At 38.3% G+C, this 20221-nt stretch overlaps 1 protein-coding gene across 2 annotated transcripts in view; it reads right to left on the reverse strand.

Annotated features, from left to right (window-relative positions):
* The window catches only part of LOC119485579 (UTP--glucose-1-phosphate uridylyltransferase-like), a 24145-nt gene continuing 3924 nt past the window's right edge, over window positions 1-20221 (reverse strand). The window contains exons 2-11 of one of the 2 annotated variants that reach the window (XM_037765255.1): window positions 16971-17003; window positions 15669-15784; window positions 12849-12956; window positions 8638-8823; window positions 8411-8544; window positions 7196-7493; window positions 6904-7101; window positions 5438-5680; window positions 4962-5066; window positions 1-399 (exon numbers count right to left, since the gene is read on the reverse strand). In XM_037765255.1, the coding sequence (XP_037621183.1) occupies window positions 292-399; window positions 4962-5066; window positions 5438-5680; window positions 6904-7101; window positions 7196-7493; window positions 8411-8544; window positions 8638-8823; window positions 12849-12956; window positions 15669-15784; window positions 16971-16989 (1515 nt within the window). In that variant the 5' untranslated portion in view covers window positions 16990-17003 and the 3' untranslated portion in view covers window positions 1-291. Of the gene's footprint in view, window positions 400-4961; window positions 5067-5437; window positions 5681-6903; window positions 7102-7195; window positions 7494-8410; window positions 8545-8637; window positions 8824-12848; window positions 12957-15668; window positions 15785-16970; window positions 17004-19712; window positions 19923-20221 lie in introns of those variants that run through there. The other variant, XM_037765256.1, reaches the window with a different exon arrangement.

Here is a 20221-nt window from a genome sequence, read left to right on the forward strand (position 1 = left end):
TGACCCATAGTGCACTTCTTTATTTGACAGCAGAAACAGACGAACACAGCGGGCTCTTAGACTTTCTTTTGTTTGCAGTAACAGCAATAAGTTTCTTCATGTCTGCAGAGTGCATCAGGAAGAACGAGGAGGAGGTTGACCTTTGACCCTTACAGGTTGGCTTTGCATTGACAACAAACAAAAACAAACTGATAGTTCATCGGTGAGGAGAAGGAAAATAATCCCGGTTTGAGTCTCTTAAAGGTGCATATGGCTTGTTTGTTTGTGTGTTGTTTGTTTTCCCAGAAGGCCTCAGTGGTCGAGGATACGCAGGTTTCCTGAAACGATCTTGTTCTCCAGCATCGCTCCGGCGGGAATATCGATCCGGTCACCGTGATTGGCTATGATGATGACGGTTCCCTGGTGAAGGTACAAACGTTTTATTATTAAACACAGTGAAGTCATTTTAATGGTTTATTGTCTGCAGTGGTGGAGGAAGTATTCAGATGCTTTATTGAAGTAAAAGTACTAAAACAATACTCTTTTACAAGTAAAAGTCCTGCATCGAAAATGTTCCTTCAGTAAAAGTATCATCAGGAGAATGTACTTTAAGTAGAAAATTGTCACTTGTGACTGTTATCTAATGAAATAATATATAATACTGTTTCTGTTAAGTCCAACCTACAGTCCAAACCTCAACATTATTACTAATACATTAATATTTTTAACATTATTCAATGGAAAAGCAGCAAATCTTCACATTTGTGAAGCTGGAATTATGAACTATTGATCAGCAAAACAGTTGTGGATTATTTTTTCGCGATTCATCATTTTAAAAGTTCTTATGTTTTGTATGTAAAATCTTAATTTTAAAGGAATTAGTAACTATAGCTGTCAGGGATATGTAAGTATTTAATTATTATTTATTATTTTTTAGATATACTATAAAATGACTGTTTTTATTTTTCCGACATACTATACTATGACTTTTATTATTTTTTAGATATACTATTATATGACTTTTAATTTTTTTTTCCACATACTATATTATGACTCTTATTTTTTCGACATATTACACTATGACTTTTAATTTTTTTTTCGACATTCTAAAGTATAACTTTTTTATTTTTTTTTTGACATACTATACTATGACTTTATTTTTTTTGACATACTTTATCATGATTTTTTTAATTTTTTCAACATACTATGACTTTTTTTTGACATACTTTTTGAAAAAAACATACTTTTTGACTTTTTAAAAAAAAATTCGACATACTATAATATGACTTTTTTCCGATATAATATACTATGACTTATAATTTTTTAGATGTACTATAATATGACTGTTTTTATTTTTTGACATACTATATGACTTTTTTTTCAATATGCTATCCTATGACTTTTTTAATTTTTCAACACACTTTACAATATTTTTTTGACATACTATACTATGACTGTTTTTCGACATACTATGACTTATTTTTTTTGACATGCTTTACTATGACTTTTTTTTTTTAGACATGCTATGACATATTTTTTTTGACATACTATATTATGACTTTTTTCTGTTTTTTTGACATATTATACTAGGAGCTGAAAACAACGCTTAAAAGACAACCGTCTCTGTTTACCAAACCAACGAAGAAGGCCAACGCAGCAAAAGACGCTTCAATTAAAGTGACACACATCCTAACAGCGTTAGTAGCTCAGTCCATTGGGACTTTGCTTGGGAACCGGAGGGTCGCCGGTTCAAGTCCCCGCTTGGACCAAGTACTGAGTGTGAATTGGTAGCCAAGGTGCCCTTGAGCAAGGCACTGGATCCCCATCCGATCGGGGTGCCTGTCAGTATGCATGTATATAGGTCCTGTTTGTGAATGTGTGTATTTTGGTGTGTTCTATGTAAAATAACAGAGTGTAAAAATTTAATTAATAAAGTGCCTTCTTCAAAAAAAAAAAAACATCAGAAATGGCGGCATTGTAATAGAGGCGATGACTGCGGTGGCTGAAACGCGATTAAAAGGACCATAAAAGTAAGAGAGAAATTATGTCTTCCATCGCCGATGTACAACTTGGTGCTTATGCTGTAGCAAGGAGAGCGTCTGCGCTGTCTGCGGAGGCTGTGGAGCAGCTAGAACGGGACATGGACAGGTGCAAATGGTTTTCCATCCAGTGTGATATGTCGGTTGACTACAGCGATACGGCCCAGCTGGCTGTCTTGAATGTCATAAAATCTAAGTTCAGAACAAGACTGACAGATGAACATTTAAATGACTCCATAAGAGTGAACCCAAGTGGAAACACTCCAGCATACATCGCTCTTGTTGACTCCATGCAGTGCCAGTCATCTCACTGACTGTTAAAAAGACTGAATACATGTAACTCAAGTATGTGATACGATACAGTGATAAGTGGACAGACAGAAAATAAGGACGAGTAAAATAAGTAACAACATTGGGTTTTTTTCTATGACATTAATCTGATGTGAATTTAATAGTGTGAGCTTGACACAATGAAAATGTAAAGAAATGCATAAAGAAGAAAACATGCACATGCTGCTGAATTTAAGATGTTGATGTCAAAATGTGAGTGTTGGATATCAACATTTTCTAATTGTTCACACAAAAGAAGCTTATTCAGCTGGTTTGGGAGGAGCTGAGCAATGTGATAAATGTTAATAATATAAAATATGAGTAGCTCTCGGCCAGTTTCATTTTGTCAAAATAGCACTCAGAGGAAAAAAGGTTGAAGACCCCTGCTATACAATGTTTTTTTTCGCCATACTTTACTATGACTTTTCTAAATACTATACTATGACTTTTAAAAAAACTTTCAACATACTATACTATACAATTTTTTTCATCATACTCTGACTTTTTTTTATTTTTTCGACATACTATAGTATGACTAATTTTTATTCGACAAACTCGGAAAAAAAAGTTTGGAAATTTGTGTTTGGTGTATTATTTCTCTGTTGTTACAATGCTAATCGGCATTGTATTTTACATGGTTGGAAAGCCTGTTTATTTACCTTCACAATGATGTCCAACTTGTAAGGATCATGCATTTGTGGGATGAGCAGCACAGCTGATTATGTGGGGAGCGCCCAAGAAAAATTTGCCAAAATGCTCTGCTAATGCTATACAGTGTATTCTCCTGTTGGGATTGACTCTTGTTTTGAGTTGTTTGGTGGATTGGATGATTGAACTCTCTATCAGTAACAAGGAACAAACAAGACATATGGGCTATTTTACACTTTATTCATTTAATACTCCGTCAGGAGCCTCAGTAGCGGGTGGAGGATCCATACGCAGCCACAACAGCCTGGCACCTCCTCCTCATGCTGGTCACCAACCTGGTCACACTTTGATGTGGGATGGCGTTCCATTCCTCAACCAGGATGCAACTTGGTTTTGCGGAACACCAGCTTCAATTTGCCCTATCGCGCGGGCCTTATCCAGATTAGACCAACGTGGCATGCCGATGCTTGCATTGGCAAAATTCTCTGCGAATGCTAAACAGTGAATTATCCTGTTGGTATGATTCTTGTTTGAGCTCCAGGTGCTGCAAATCAGGTCTGGCCTGTTGGGTGCTGCGCCTACTAAAGTGATCATTTGGTGTCTGCTACAAGCATTGGCATGCCACGTTGATCTAATCTGGATAAGGCCCGTGTGATAAGGCAAGTTGAATCCTGGTTGAGGAATGGAATGCCATCCCACAGCAACGTGTTTTTTTTCACCATGCTATACTATGGAATTTATACATTTTTTCGACATACTATACTGTGACTTTTAATTTTATTCGGTATACTATACTATCTTTTTTTCACCATACTATACTATTCAATTTATATTTATATAGCCGTAGTCTTAGACCGTACTCTATAGTTTAGAGACCCAACAAGAGGTCCCACCAAGAGCATTGCACCGGAGTGCGCTGTGGGCAGAAAAAAACTCCCCGTTTAGCGGGTAGAAACCCGGAGCAGAACCGGGCTCTGAGTGGGCGGCCATCTGCTGCAACCGCGACTATGACATTTAAAAATTTGTCGACATACTATTCTATGACTTAAATTTGTTTCTATATACTATACTATGACTTTTTTAGTTTTTCGAACATGCTATACTATGACTTTTTATAATAACATTTTTCAAAATGCTAAACAATTACTTTTTTCAAAAAGATTTTTGACATACTATATGACTTTTTTTCATTAAAGTTTTCGACATGCTATATCGTGTCTTTTTGTTGAAAATTTTCGACATACTATGCTATAACTTTATTTCATGAAATGTTTCAACATACTATGACTTTTTTTCATGAAAATGTTTTCATTAAATTTTTCGACAGATTGTACTGTCTTTTTTTGGTGAAATTTTTCTACATGTATTGTATGTAAACTATACTATGAGTTTTTTCATAATTTTTTTTGACATACTTTACTATGACTTTTCTTCATTACATTTTTCTACATGCTATACTATGATTTTATTTCATGAAATGTTTCAACATACTATACTATGACTTTATTTTTTGACATACTTTAACATGACTTTTTAGATTTTTTCACAATACTATACTATGAATTTTGTTTGACATACTATGAATTTTATTACTTTTTCAACATAGTATGGTATGATTTCTTTTTTTTTCGACATTATATACCATGACTTTTTTTTTTAAATTTTCGACATACTATACTATGACTTATTTTTTCAACATTCTATACTATGACTTTTTCATGTCATACAATACTATGATTTTTTATGACTTACTATACTATTACTTTGTGTGTCGCCATAGACCGGTATTGACAATAATAGTGATATTTTAAAAATGACATATTGATATCATGTTAATAATACACATAAGATAATATAGTGTAAATAATAAAGCAACTAAATAATGTTTTTCTAAAATGTAGAATTATTATTATTTTTATACCAAAAATCATCAGCGCAGCATTAATGACTGGAAATGTTGTTTACCTTCAGAGAGACGTTCTTTCCGAAGGTGACATCTCCCGATACAGTGAGGTGGTCGAGCTCCAACATGTCCGGGATGCTCTCAAACCTGGACAAATACTCCTGAACCTGCACAACAAACAACATCAAACTCAATATCAATCGTCCAATTCCTGGAAATAGTTTCTCTTTTATTGATATCTGATCTAAGGCAAAAAAGAAAACATTCTACAACCGGTTTTGTTTTTATCAACGAGAAAACAAATACTGCAACATCAAGATAACAATATAATTATCTCAAGGAACTTAAATTTTTATTTTTTTTCAAAATAACCAGAAAAATCACAAAAGATATTTTTTTTATCTTGAGATAAAGTGTTGGACTCCTGATCTTATGATAATAAGATGGCTGTTCCACATAAAAGAAACAGATAAGTAAAACTGACAACCGCAGCAGTATTTAAATGTTTCCCTGCTCGTGTTTTCCAGTCGTTGCTGACCTTGGTGAAGGAGCTGCCCAGCTTGACGTGCGGCGTGGTGGGAAACTCTCTCTTCTTGCTCATGGTGAGGGAGCCGGCGTCTAGGCTGTACAGGTTCGACATCACCAGCAGCAGGTCGGACGATGTCTTCACCGGCAAGAAGCGGCTACGGGGGACGTTCACACCCATGGCGTTATTGAAGCTCTTGATGGCGGCGCCCACAGCTGTCTCCAGCTGGATGACGTTCAAACCGCCGTCCAGCGTCTGAAGAGACATTCAAGGGTTTGGGTCAGCATCGAGTGATTCTTTCAACAGAAAAAGTTGTTGGTTCATGTCGGGATTCAATAGCTGCTTTTTCAAATCTCAAACTTTTTAGACTTGCTAGACATGTCAGCGTACAAACTGTTACATTAAATAAGATTGAATTTAAGAATTCATCACTCATCACTAAACATCAGAGAATCAGATTCAGATTTATGGGCTGCAAACATTAAATTTCAGGAGCAACTTTAACCCACTGATACCCGCCCGCGATCATGACCGACTTTACTGTCTTTCGGAGGCTGTAGCAGTTCAGTTTTACAGCTAAAGGTACAGATATCATATGAAACTAGAAACCCTAAGGAATTGAATAGAATTGATACCAACCATGTCATAGCTTGTCAGGAAGGAGGTTCAATAACACTCCAAAGTTAGGCAAAGTTTTGGCGAGGGAAAACTGGCATGGCCAGTTTCAAAGGGGTCCTTTGACCTCTGACCTCAAGATATATGACTGAAATCGGCTTCTATGGGCGAAAAAGATAATCACAGCCTCATGAAACTGTACAGCCACAAACTAGAGACCTAGGGCTTTCAGAAGATAGATGGCTTTCCTAGGTAGATTGACAATAAAGGGGTTTCTGAGCAGTTTACACAACAGAAGTGCTCACCATTCAATCGCCGAAAAATGCAATTCTTGCAGAAGTTTTTGATTCCAAATCACAGCATGGCTTTTTCTATGGTGTCTTGGTATCTTAATGTGGTATTTTGGAGGGATTATTGATCATTTTTATCAATTCTTGATTGGTAAAAAATTGGTAAATTTAGCACCAATCTGTGTTACAAATGGTATGAACACAAAAATTGCTGCAACAACTTATGAGACAAGTGAGGATGGGAATGGCCATCATATACTTCTATCATAATGTTCTAAACATTTATACACTTTCACAATTTATTCTAATTCATTAATTTATTAATTAATTTATGTTTATTTCTGATTTATGACTAGAACAACTTGACACTTGACACACAAATTAATCTCCAGGTTTTCCAGCTTTCAGATGATGTACACCACTTATATGTGGCATCTACTGTTGACCTGCTATTTCCCCCTCAGGACCCCCTGTACTCCCCTAAAAAGACAAATATGGGTAGTGAGAACAGTCATGTGTAAACAGCCTAAAGACCTTGTGGCTGTAAAAATATGAATTATTTGTGTCCGTCACCTTTGGGTTGACGATGATCTCCAGGTCCATGGTGTTCTTCTCCTGCAGCCTCTTGATGGCGGGCAGAGAGATCCACAGGTTGTTGGTGTTGAAGATCTTGAACTTGGTGACGGACTTGAACTCGTCCACGTGGGCCTTCGGCACCTGCGCGATTTCCAGCAGCCTCAGGCGATCCTCGTACTGGATCAGCGTACCACCCTGCAGAGAGGAGGAAACGGGAAGCACTGAGAGGCTGAGCAAAAGCTCCCCAAACTTCGCCAAGATCATCACATGAATAAAAACCTGCACTAACCTTGACGTCAGCTCTGGTCTTATCGGTGACCTCCATGATGAACTCGCAGCGCCTGTCGGCCGGCTGACTCATCAGGTGGTGGAGGATGAAGAGGTCGACGGTGGCGCCCAAGTTATCTATGTTGGACACGAAGATGTACTCCTTCCCCTCGGCGATGAGTTTGTCCAGCAGCCCGCAGTTGGAGAAGCTGGCATAGATGTCTCCGTGACCCGGTGGGTACCAGGCCTCCCCGTTCTCACCGCTCATCCCCATGTTTTTGGCGATCGGCAGCAGAGACTCCTTGTTGATCCTCGGATACCTGCGAGGAGAACAATTGATCGCTGACGTCACTGGAGACAAATTCAAACACTTTAAGGAATGTTTCTCTTATGCTGCATCAAAATTTATGATTATGCATTAGTGTCATTGCAAAAGGAAATTTTGTAGTAATTTACCATTTTAATAACTATTTAATGACACTAAAAAGTTGTCACAGCTGACGGCCTTGAGCCCAGATTCCAGTCAAATTTACAATCTAAATAAACTGTCTATGGGGACCTGGTGGTCAATAACAGAGCTCGGTATCAAATCTCAAAACCTTTCGGGTACCAACCAATTGAAAGTATTAAAACTAGGGCTGTCAAAGGCGCAAACGCAAATCTGTTTTAACGTCACTAATTTCTTTAACACATTAACGCAGCTTGCTATTTTTAATTAACCTCTGAAAAATCCAACGGAGGTTTCGGAAATTGTAGCGGTTTTAAAGCTAGAGTGATGATACTGGCATCATATGAAACTAGAAAACCTAAGAAATCCATTGGTATCAACCATGTCATTCTGGCTTGTCGCAGGTTAAATAACGCAGGCATATTTGCCCGCTCCCATGTTGATAAGAGTATTAAATACTTGACAAATCTCCATTTAAGGTACATTTTGAACAGATAAAATTTGTGCGATTAATTATGAGTAACTATTTTCATTGATTCACAGCTCTAATCAGAATACATTTTTAAAGTAATCCTCCCAACCCTGAATAGGACTGAGTGTAAAAAAAATGACTTGCCCGCTCTTCATGCAAACACAGTAAACAAGAACCAACATGTCTAAAGCTGCATGGCAGAAACTGTGTAATGTGTGGAGTGGAAAAACCTAACACACATTAAAATAACATTTTCAAATGTGTCCTCACTGGTTGGTTGGTGTGTGTGTGTGTGTGTGTGTGTGTGTGTGCTGTACCTGCTCTGGTTGAAGGTGTGGATGTTGACGCGGTGGTGTTTGTATTTCTGCAGGATCTTCTTTGTGTCGTCGTCAGTGTTGAAGGAGTTCATGAGAACAAGCGGGACGTCGGCGTTAAATGTTTTGTTCAGATGCTGAAAACAACAACAGAGGAACAGAGAGTTCAGTTCAACCTCAGCGGTTCAGAGATTCGGAGATGCTTGTTGTGGTGTTTTGTGCGTCTCTACTTCAATCTGCTGGACGGTCAGGTCCAGGAAGGTGTTCTCGTTGCGGACGCTGATCAGACTCTTGGGGCCCTTACAGCCCATACTGGTTCCCAGACCGCCGTTCAGTTTGACCACAGCAAGCTTGTTGAGGCTGGCGGTGATGTTGTCAGGAAGACCCTTGGTCTTGATCTTCTCGTAGGGCTGGATCTGAGCAGACACAACGGAGACAGACATATTAAAAGGGACAATCCACCACTGTACTGTATAATTCGATAATTAAGATTTTTTTTGCCTTTTCTTTCTCTTGTGATTGAACTTACTACCTAAAATGTTTGTGCATTAATGAATGTATGCATACAGAGACACAGTGTACTCGTCCACACACCTGCAGAAAGCAGATTTAGATCGCAGGGAGAACCTACAGTATAAGCTGGACTTTATTTAGTAAAGCCATGATGGTAGAAGCACTTTTATGAATTGAATGATTTCAGGATACTCTGATGAACTGTTTTCTGTCTCTGATTGCTGAATTTCCTGCCTGCAAAACAAATTTACACTAATAGAGAAAAGTTGACCAAAGAATTGACAAAATACTGTGTACAGTATGTTTAACTCTGACCTCAGTTGGTGACTGACAGTATGAACTGAACCAGTGTGAATCTGCAGGTAAACAGGAACTGACTGAGGTCAAGGTCAAAGTCGGACTGAGAGCAAACAGTTTGTTCATACACAGTGCTGAGCTGCATCTGAAATTAATCTTCAGGTTCCCAGCTTTCAGATGATGTACACCACTTCTATGTGACATCTACTGTTGATTTATTTTCTACCCATGAACATCCCCTATCCCTCTAAAAAAAGAGTTTGGATTTGCAAGGGGTTAAGGATGCAAGTTTTTTGTTTGATAAGAACATAATGATACTTGATACAATACCCAGTCCTACTAACTACTAACTACTACTACTACCGCTCTTCACTTGTGACATGAACCAGCCTTGTGCGAACGTTACTTACATAAGTACACTCAGGATACAGTGTTTCACGTTCTGTGATTAGACTTCATGACGTTAACGATGTCCTGTGGGATCAGGTCATTATTAACAGCAGTTGGGACTAGGTAGGTCACAGTGGAGGGGTGAGGGTGTGAGGAGGGGGATTGAGAGGTTGATATGAATACAAGTGGTCGCCCAGCAGCGTTCAGAGTCTCACAGGAGACAAATGTCTGTCTGAACTCACCGCTCTAAAACCAGACTTTCGAATGCTGCAGCGGTCAACACTATTCTTAGTCCTAACCTTCACTCTGCTCTGGTATTTCGGGAACAGTGTGTGTGTGTGGGTGTGTGGGGGTGTGTGCGTGTGTGTGTGTGTGTGTGTGTGTGAGAGAGAGAGAGAAATGTCACGCTGATAAATAGTTGGCTTTAGCCTGAATGTTCTCTGTGCTCAGATCTGGTTTCGTTAGCTTGTTTCTGAAGGAACAGTCCCACATCATGTATGCTGCCCGTCAGATGATCTGATGGATCATTTTCATCTCCAAGACATGATTAGTCTATATTATCACTACAGTTGGATTTATAATTGATGCAGTGAGTTAACGGCTGTCTGGATCTCCACGGTGTACATTTCACTCATTGATGGCATCACCACAACTCTAGATGAGCTGCTCTAATTATATTCCTCACAATAGCTGTTTACTTTCTTTCTTTCTTTCCCTTTGTGCTACGAGCGCTGGTGGGAACAGATACACCTCAATTTTAAAATCAATACAGCTGTCTAAACAGGCTTCACAAGTTACCCAGCAGATAAAGTTTATATAAATTAATTAAAATAAGCTGCAACATTAAAGTGATGAACACATTAATGATTCAATAATTTTAATCCAATAATATAATATATATTATTCTTAAGTGGGCCATTCTGCATAATGAGTACTTTTACATTTGGTACTTTAAGTATATTTTGATGCCAGGACTTTTACTTGTAACAAAATATTTCTACACTGTAATATTACCACATTTACGGAGTACTCCTTCCGCCACTGATTATACAAAAATCTTTACAGTTAATGATTTCATATCTCTAAAATCTGAGGAATCAACTTTGTAAAAGTATCGTTATGTACTTATCAACCAGCAGCTTCCATCCTTAATAAACTATGAAGGTTTTTTTAAGGATTAGTTCACCTTTTACCACAGTGATGTGTAGCGGTGCAGATGGAATTTGAATTTATTGATTTTGAGTCCTCAGCAAGTAAAACATCTGAACACAGGACTTGTAACAGAGTATTTCTACACTGTGGTATTGCTACTTTTACTTCTGTACAAGATCTTCTATACACACATAAACCACGGAGTATTTTTACACTTCAAGACTATATTCTTTCCCTTTGAGGCTTGAAACTGCAGCGGCTGTGTATAGGGCTCTGAGCGCTGCCACACAGGCGACCTACAGTAAACTTAATACCGTGCCTGAACACAGAATGCTCTGCCGACATGCTGCTCATGCTTCTCCTCCTCCTCCTGTCGTATTTACAGTCTTTCATTCAGTGTGGTGGAGAGCAAAGGTTGCAGCGAGCAGAAGGCCTGCAGTTGAGATGTTTCTGTTAGATGTGTCCAATCCCAGTCTCCACATGGTATCTATCGACACAGCCACAGTAACCCTGACATGGGAGTTACATTTTTGTGGAGGTGCACATCAGCTATCAAAGTTACACCATAGGCGGCATTGGCCCTATGTGAAAGAGCCATAGCTACACCATCAAGCTGGATTTATACTTCCGCAGTGAGGGATTAAACTGTACCTACGTATGCTCCAAGGTAACGGTGTAGCTGTAGTGCTTCTCCTAAAATGAAACTACTCGTCGAGGCTACGGTGGCGACGGAGGAACCACGTGGGGAGCGCAAAAGCTGTGATTGGTCAGCATTGGCTGCTTGTGTTTTCAAATGCCAGAGCAGCTTTTTGAGAGTGAAGACAACACTGAGGAAGTTAAAGAAAGACTCTCAATAATCTTCTCATCAGTAACACATCTAGAAAATCACACTGCAGACCTTCTACTCAACACAATCTCTCTATGGATGAGACGAGGAGAACTAACATTATAAGTTACCTGGGCTATGTAAGGGATAAAAGTTACTAAGCAACCACCAGCTGGTACTGGCAAAATAAATCCAGACCGAAACTCTCAAAACCAAACTGCCAAAACACACATTGGCAGTTGTTAAGTCATTATCAGTAGTTTAATTTGAAAAGATATATATATAACCTTTATGACTGGCCTATTTTTATGTTTGTAGATGAGATCTCCATGGTGCATACGCACGACTCACACGCTGCTGTCACGCCTAGTGTAGCAACTTTCACTGATTATAGTGAAAGTGATGAGATGAGAGTGTTGAAGCAGCTGCTCTGTGTACGAAAAATATTATAAATCTACATGCCTGATGATGTTTATATAGCCTGCCTATCAATTGTTTTTAAACTCAATAAACAGATAATATTTGACTGTAATTTCTCCCACTTCTTCCAGGATACGAGGAGAAACGGGAATCCCGATTGGCCCATAAAAACAAACAAACCAAACTCTTTCTCCGTCTCTTATTGTCTCTAAATGTTGCTCTTGAAGCAGGTCAGCATATCTAATGAAGCTGATGTACTTGCATAATTCTTGCAATTGAACCCACATGGTTGAGTGCACTTATAAGCCACTTTGGATAAAATAAATGTAAAGTCTAGCTTTTAGGGGTAAAATCCAACTATAAATAAAAAAATACGCTGTAAATATCTATTTAGTCGTTAACCCCTCGTGCTGACTATAAATCCAGCTTAACACCTTAAAGCACAACAGCTAAACACTGGAAGCAGGGGAAACATGTTAGTGTAGCTCCATCAAATAAGAAAGAATACACCTTCCAGCAACTCCAAAGCGGTTGTCACCACTCCATTCTGTATTCAGCTGGGTTAAATTGAGAGAGGTGTTAGGACAACCTGGCAACCCCACTGTGAGCACAAGACTTCTGAGTCGACTCTTGAATATGCAGCGACATGTTCTGGTGTTTTTGTCCCGAGTTAGATTTATGACAAAGTAGCCTGATGTTCTGTAAAGTCAGTTAACACTTTGTCGTTCTGGCGTCTGAACTGGGCCGCAGTATGAACACTGACCTTGGATTACAGCACAGAGGATTGCAACATGAGACCCTGGCTTCTGGTAAACAGTGTGACCGCTGGTATCTGGTGCTTACCGAGTCCTCCGGCGGCCGGTTGATCTTGGCCCATTCGACTGAAGGACCTTTGACCTGCAGGAAACTGTGGAAGATCTTCTTGAAGCCATCGAAATCTTTTTTGGAGATCTGAAGCAGAACAAAGCAAACATCAGAAAAAAAACTAGATTACTTTCTCGATTAATCAATGAGTTGTTTGGTCTATAAAATGTCAGAAAATGTCGATCAGTGTTTCCCAAAGCCCAAGATGATGTCCTCAAATGTATTGTTTTGTCCACAACATAAAGGTATTCAGTTAAGTGTCAAAGAGGAGTAAAGAAAACAGAAAATATTCACATTTAAGAAGCTGGAAGCAGAATATTTTGACTTTTTTTTCTTAAAAAAAGACTCAAAATAGTTGGTGATTAATTTAATAGTTGATAACTAATCAATCAATCACTGCAGCTAAACTCTATTCAACATTTTTGTTCTTGTTGTTTTGTCTAAAGCAGGTAAAACTCTGCCACATTTAGAGTAATGTTTATTAATGTACACTATCTCCATTAAATTAAATTACTTATTACGTTTAATTACGTGTAATTTCCTAAAACAGCTGCTCATTGTAGTTTTTATTAGACAAACACGAGGATATAGTGCATTTGTTGGGGACTATTTTCAGCGGCAGATTAATCCATATTTGGTGCTCTAGAGAGTGTTTGTGGCAGCAGGACGGTGTATGTGGGATTGAGTAAAAATAAACTACAGTGTGTATTCATGGTAATGAAGGAACATATAACGCAGTGCAACAATAGCTGTGTTTCCAATCAACTGTCAAGCAAATTATAAGCGAACTTTTGAAATGACGAAAAAAAAGAAATTAGTCGGGTTTATGACGTAGTTTGGTCATAAATTGGCGCCGTACGCTACACATGGCAGTAATCCACCAGTAAACAGATTTTGGAATAAGTAGACAAACCAAGTGGCCTTGGCCATCTAACCCATTTAAAAAAGAAAAATGGAGAAAGATGTTCATGATAAATTTAGCAAATTGTAATTGTTCTTTCGTGTCGGCTAATATTTTCCGTTTCATGATGTCTGGAGACGAAAACAAGCATTCACATGTTATGTGAATATCCGAGAAGATGCCGGTAGCAGAAACAGCTGGTTAAATGTTCACTACGTCAGAATTTATTTATTCAAAGATGTTTCCATAATCTATTATTGCATCAACTCTTTCTTGACAAAAAGGCAAAAACCACCTCAAGCGAGCGCAATAACCTTTTTTTGCAAATGAGGACGTTTAATCGAATTTTGCCGTTTCCATACAGCTTTTCTAATGAGATACTTCAAAATGCTCATACAAATATGTGAATGTAAACAGGATTATTGGCTCATTGATGTGTTTTAATAGTTTTTGGACAAGAATGGAGCTGTATGGCACAGAGGAAGAAGAGATATCAGGCTTTGATACACACACAATACTTGTTAGTAGATACATTCACTGTCGGTTCTGGTCTTTTAATGGGATTTATTGACAGTAATAAAAACATTGAATATCACCAGATTTACTGTTGTATGAGGATAGTATAGGAGTTATTGCCGTTCCCATTTTCAGGTCTGTTTAAAAGTATTTTTCCAGCTTTACTTTGATCGACCTCTGCAGCTCAGCAGTGTATAAAGTCTCTAGTTTGTCATCAATATATTCCTATTCACTGCAGCAGTACAGGAATGTGTGTGTGTTTGTGTGATCTCAGGGTTGTTCACCTCATGTTCCACCAGCAGACCAAAACTCTCCCAACAGAGTCTGTGTGTTATCTGTGTGATAAGATGACCCAGTGGACTCTCTGTTTGCAAAACTTTACAAATATTTGTAATAGATCCATTAGTCCATGAAACCTTGTGTGCCACCACAAATACAATCTGGGGTTCACAAATCCACTTTTAAGGCTTTTAAAAATGTTAATGCTGCCTCAAACTAACTTTGTTCCTGTTTAACATGAATAGCAACAAAAAACAAAGCAGGAAAAGGCAGATGGTTTCTGAGAGGTGGGTCTTGGATGATACACCCGTCTCCCGATTCAATACGTTCACAATACTTGGGTGCTGATTGAATATGTATTGCGATTTTACAAGTATTGCGATTTTATATCATGATTTATTGCAATTTTTGTTCACTTTTTTAACACTAGACAATGGGAAAAAGTTAAGTCATACACTTCTAGGGACTTTTACTGAAGAAAAACTGCTTTTCCTGCAATGTGTGAAACCCAAAGTGTTTCCATACTTTACTGTATGTGTAGTGTTTACCACCGTCGTATCCCGCGGACCCTCCGCTGTTTTCTATTTTCTAGTTTCGGCTCGCTGCAGCCGGCTGTGGTTTGTTTTGGTGACGAATACGGAACGGATATGACGTCACGTTACTCAGCCTACAACAATTAAAGCAGTAACTTCCTTCTACCTCCACATAGACCCAAATGAAGCAAATATATCGATTCTGGCATTAAGAAAATTGATTTCAAAATCGTAAAAAGAATTGCGATAGGTGAATCGATATTTTTCCCCCCACCTCTTTTGAGAGGATATAGATGGAAACTGTGATGTAAAGATGGTTGTATCGGCCTCTAAACCCACATCAGTCCATCCCTACACACTGCATTACAGTGACATTTTGATGATGTTTGGCGTACATTTTCAAAGAAACTCAAGAGAAGTTGAAATCTTCGACAGAAACATGTAGAGTTGTTTAGGGCTCAAGCTTAGTCTGCCAAATACTGTTAAAACATTACGGCTGGGATTAGTTGTGGATGTGAGGTGTTTCAGATATAAACTTGGGGACGTTTGGAGATTCCCAGTTTTTCTCACCTCAGCCTCGGCCTTGTTGGCGGTAGTGAGCAGCGTCTCCAGCTCGCGGTGCATCGACTCCTCGTGCTGCTGACGGAGCTTCTCCTGGAACTCCGTCATCACTCCTCCGGTCAGATCTGCAAACACACAGATCTTCAATTTAATATCACTCTTTATTAGAGACCAAACCCTGAGACTGCTGCAAAAACAGCTCAGAGATGAACATGTGTCCGCTTAAACTCAGACAGTGTTTAGAGACGGACAACTCTTTACAATGATGACTTTGTTGGCTTGAAACAGTACAGGACAGTTTAACATCTATCAATGCACACAATGTAAAAAGAAATTAAGGTTTCAGGTTTTCTGTGATTTGGATGATATCTGATATGTTTCTAAAGCCACTTTCAATCCTTAAAACACCAAATTCAACAGAAAACATGTGATATTTTTCCTTGTCTGACATGAAAATAGTCAAATTTTAATAGAATAAATATCACTGAAGATGCAGTCTGAAAATATCTGAGTTGACCTTGAACAACCTCAAATATAGGGCTGCAACTAACGATTATTTTCTTTATCGAAAATGTTGATATCAGAAGTTGATATATCTGTTGATTATATTCTCAATTGATTGATTAGTTGTTTGTTCTATAAAATGTCAGAAAATGGTGAAAAATGTTGATCAGCGTTTCCCAAAGCCCAAGATGACGTCCTCAAATGTCTTGTTTTGTCCACAACTCAAAGATATTCAGTTTACTGTCATAGAGGAGTAAAGAAACCAGAAAATATTCACATTTAAGAAGCTGGAATCAGAGAATTTTTACTTTTTTATCTTAAAAAATTACTCAAACCGATTAATTGATTATCAAAATAGTTGGTGATTAATTTTATTTTTTTTCCATACTTGGTGAATTCACATTTAAAAAAAAATAATCTAATGCAATTATTATTATTTTATATACATTAATAATAATATAATATTTCAAAACAGTAACAGCAGCTGTCTAAAATCAACTGCTGAAAAGTGAAACTTATTGTGTTTCAGTTTCTGGAGTTAAATGACGACAACGTTCATTAGTTTCTGAGGATGAACTTGTTTTCATATATTTTATGATACATTTAACAAGAAAAACTTTTCTAAGAAACCAAAAGCATTTTGTACTTTAACCTCTTAAATATTGTTTACGTAAAACGCCAAGTCAGATTGGCTGTGAGAAAACCAGGAGATTACTCATTAACATCTGGGACGATGGTACAAATGTCCAATCACACACACAAAAAAAAGTCCCAAAATCTGGTTAAACAACCTGGATACAAACTTACCATATAAAGTTAGAGACATTTTACCACCGTCTGCTTAAAAACAAGAGACAACAATGACAAGATCTGTGGAAAGGAAGCAGCGGGCAAGTTTTTGGTGGCAGATGTGTCGTCTCACAGTGACTCCATGTGTGCATTAAAAATGGTCCCAAAGAAAAAACACCAAAGTCAGCAGCTGTCAGAGAACAACAGACGTCCTCCTCATCCTCAGCTCAGAGGAAGCTCACAGATCTGCAGCTCCGACCCTGAGCTTCAGCACAAGGCCTGCCCACAGACACACACACTAATCACACACAGCCAGAGAGTGTGTGAGTGTGTGTGTGTGTGTGTGTGTGTGTGTGTGTGTGTGTGCGTGTGCGCGTGAGAGAGAGAGAGAGAGAGAGAGAAATATATTCCCACAAAATATACTCAAATAAAATGTGTTTTACATTGTAACATATACACAGCATGATAATACTTTATACAGTATAATTTTATTTCCAGTGGTGGAAGATGTATTCAGATGCTTTCTTTATGTAAAAGTTAAATACCACAATGTAAAAATATTCTACTACCGTACAAACTACTACAAAGTCCTGCATTCATCATCAAAATATACTTAAAGTTTGGAAAGTAACATTACTCATTGTGCAGTAAAATGTGTTTTTTCTATTGGAAAATACGGAATAGAAATAAGTACAACAAGTACCGTGAATTTGTATTCAACTACAGCACTTGAGTACTTCGTTACATTCCACAACGGGTAACTTCCTCTCTAAACAAGATTGTAAACAAGACTAAGTAAACAGCTAAAACCACAAGGAAAACAAAGCACAATGTAGAGCAACAAGGTACTTAAACTCTTCCACACAACTCTCATACTACGCAAGGGGCCACCTCTCACACTAGGCGTGGTGGTGTAGTTACCTTTAACAAGTAGTTACCTTAAACAAATATTGCGATTTTAACAAATACTGCGATTTGAAAATTGCAGTAGGCCATATCGATGCAATTTTGATAATCGTGCAGCACTACTCCATCTGTGAGGACAAAAGAGAACAGGAGTCCATGCACTAGCCTTGATGAGCTGAGATGCAGTTTGGCATCCACAATCAATGAATAAGCGGCACAACATCCCCTGACTGAAGATGCTTTCAAGCAACATGTTCTGAGAGCAATGTATTCAATTCAAGGTATTAATATAGCATCAAATCATAACAAAAGTTATCTAAAGACACTTTTCATATAGAGCAGGTCTAGACCATACTCTATCAGCCAGCAATGTGGCATCATAGCCATCTTCCAAAGGCACTTCTCTGGAATCCCATTGGAAAAGAATAGACAGTCAGAAGACGGATCCATGAGGCCACGTTCTTCCAGAAACCAGCGGCTCCACAAAAGCTCAGAAACATCCCACACCCATACTGCAGTGATGAAATTCAAATGCATTTCTCAGTGTGAACTGAGTTTTGCTTGTGCACCTTTCCTGACGGTCCAAACATGACACATTTTGTGACCGAAGATAATGTGGATGGACATGCTGCATTCAAAAGATGGAAAAAGCAAGAAACAAATAGACCAGGGAACGTTTTATGTTCATATGGGTGTTATATATTCATACTTATTACATGACTTTGTTGAATACTCGATTCTGATCGGTCAATCATGGCGTTCTACTCTTTGTTATTTCTTTATAACAGACCGTTGCTATGTATAACAGACCGTTGCTATGCGCGCAGTTCTGATCTCGGACTCTGGAGGATCGTTTTTGTGTCAAATTATTGATTTCTGAAGTAATTAGCCATGTAATAAGCGGGATAATGTACAGCTAGTGGGTCATTGGTGTGAAATAAACCCCTTCAGGGCGATGCTTTGCATCGGGGTGCCGCATCACCTTGTCAAGGTTTATTCCCCAACAATGGCCGGCTCGCTGTACATTATCCCTTACTTAAAGGTTTAAGTGCAAATTATTACTTGCAATTGCATCAAGAACATTTATTTACTCCTTAAATTTAAGTTTATACAAAACTTTTAATAACTGGTGTGTCTACCTGATTGAAGTGTATTAATAAGTATCCTTTGACTGCAGATATGCCATTTACCCCCATTTTATGCTTGGAACATGTGATACATTTCTTAATGTAGACCATTGACCATACCTGCTACAGTGACATATCATATATTGCTGGATTCAGCACAGTCATACCATTCCAGAAAATCCTGATTGGTGTTTCTAGGACAATCCCAACCAAAGCTACCTAAAAGTAAATGAATACATTCATCATAGACCTTCAAATTTGATACTTCCGCTTATTGTACTTATGTGTTTGTAGTACTGTATTTCCTCAATGCATCAATATATTCACATTCTGTTTCTTCACACATGTAGAGAAACCCCCTGGCCATTATCACATCAAATTTGGGATCAATCAGAGCTAGCACTATGAAATTACATGAGCTTTGGTGTACCATCTCCCATTCGGCCTGGCTTCATTTTGCGCTTTTTCTATTTATGGGTTATGTCACAATATCTGTCAATTTAACCACTTTTGCAGTAAAATATTTTTATACAAGAATCCATTTCCTATATGGGAGACCTAGGAGAATATGAAAATCATTGTTGTGCTTTGTTCTACCTCCGGTAGGGGTATCTCGAAAGCTAAAGCACTTTTGGGGTCTTCCCACAGGACTATGACATTTGTTTTTGACAGACTTCTCGTGCACAAACAGCCAGAGACAGGTGTGTCTGAAGAAGCTACTACCCACCTGAACACACTGTCAAATCACTGGGAAGGCCTCAAAAACACAGCCGAGGACAACCTGGACAACCTCAGACCGGGACAGACTACCGTTCAGACCAGGAGGACTCCGTTTTAGAAGCAAGAAGTCGAGTTGCACGGTTAAAAGTCTCTGCTTCCTCCTGCTGCTGCTGCTGCTGCTGCTGTTAGCTTCATGTAGCTGCTGCAGCTGACAGCCAGCCTAGGACGCTGCAGAACGCCAGTGACGTAGCGCTTGAGTATTAAACAAGACCGGTGATTGGTGGAAGACACCCGTCAATCAGAGGGAGTTGACAACATGTCCCGCCCACCTAGGATGGTCTATTTTTACTACAAATAGGCTATTTCAATTATGTATTGAAATAAAGTTTTTATTTAAATTTAATCATGTATATATTTTGATTTTAATACATTTGACTCATATTTCGTTACATTTAAAGTCAGTTTAATTTCCATATCATTTATTTTTGTTTTAATTTAATACAATGTTTACTCAGT

This window comes from Sebastes umbrosus, chromosome 3 (genome assembly GCF_015220745.1).
Source record: "Sebastes umbrosus isolate fSebUmb1 chromosome 3, fSebUmb1.pri, whole genome shotgun sequence".
Taxonomy (NCBI): Eukaryota; Metazoa; Chordata; class Actinopteri; order Perciformes; family Sebastidae; genus Sebastes; species Sebastes umbrosus.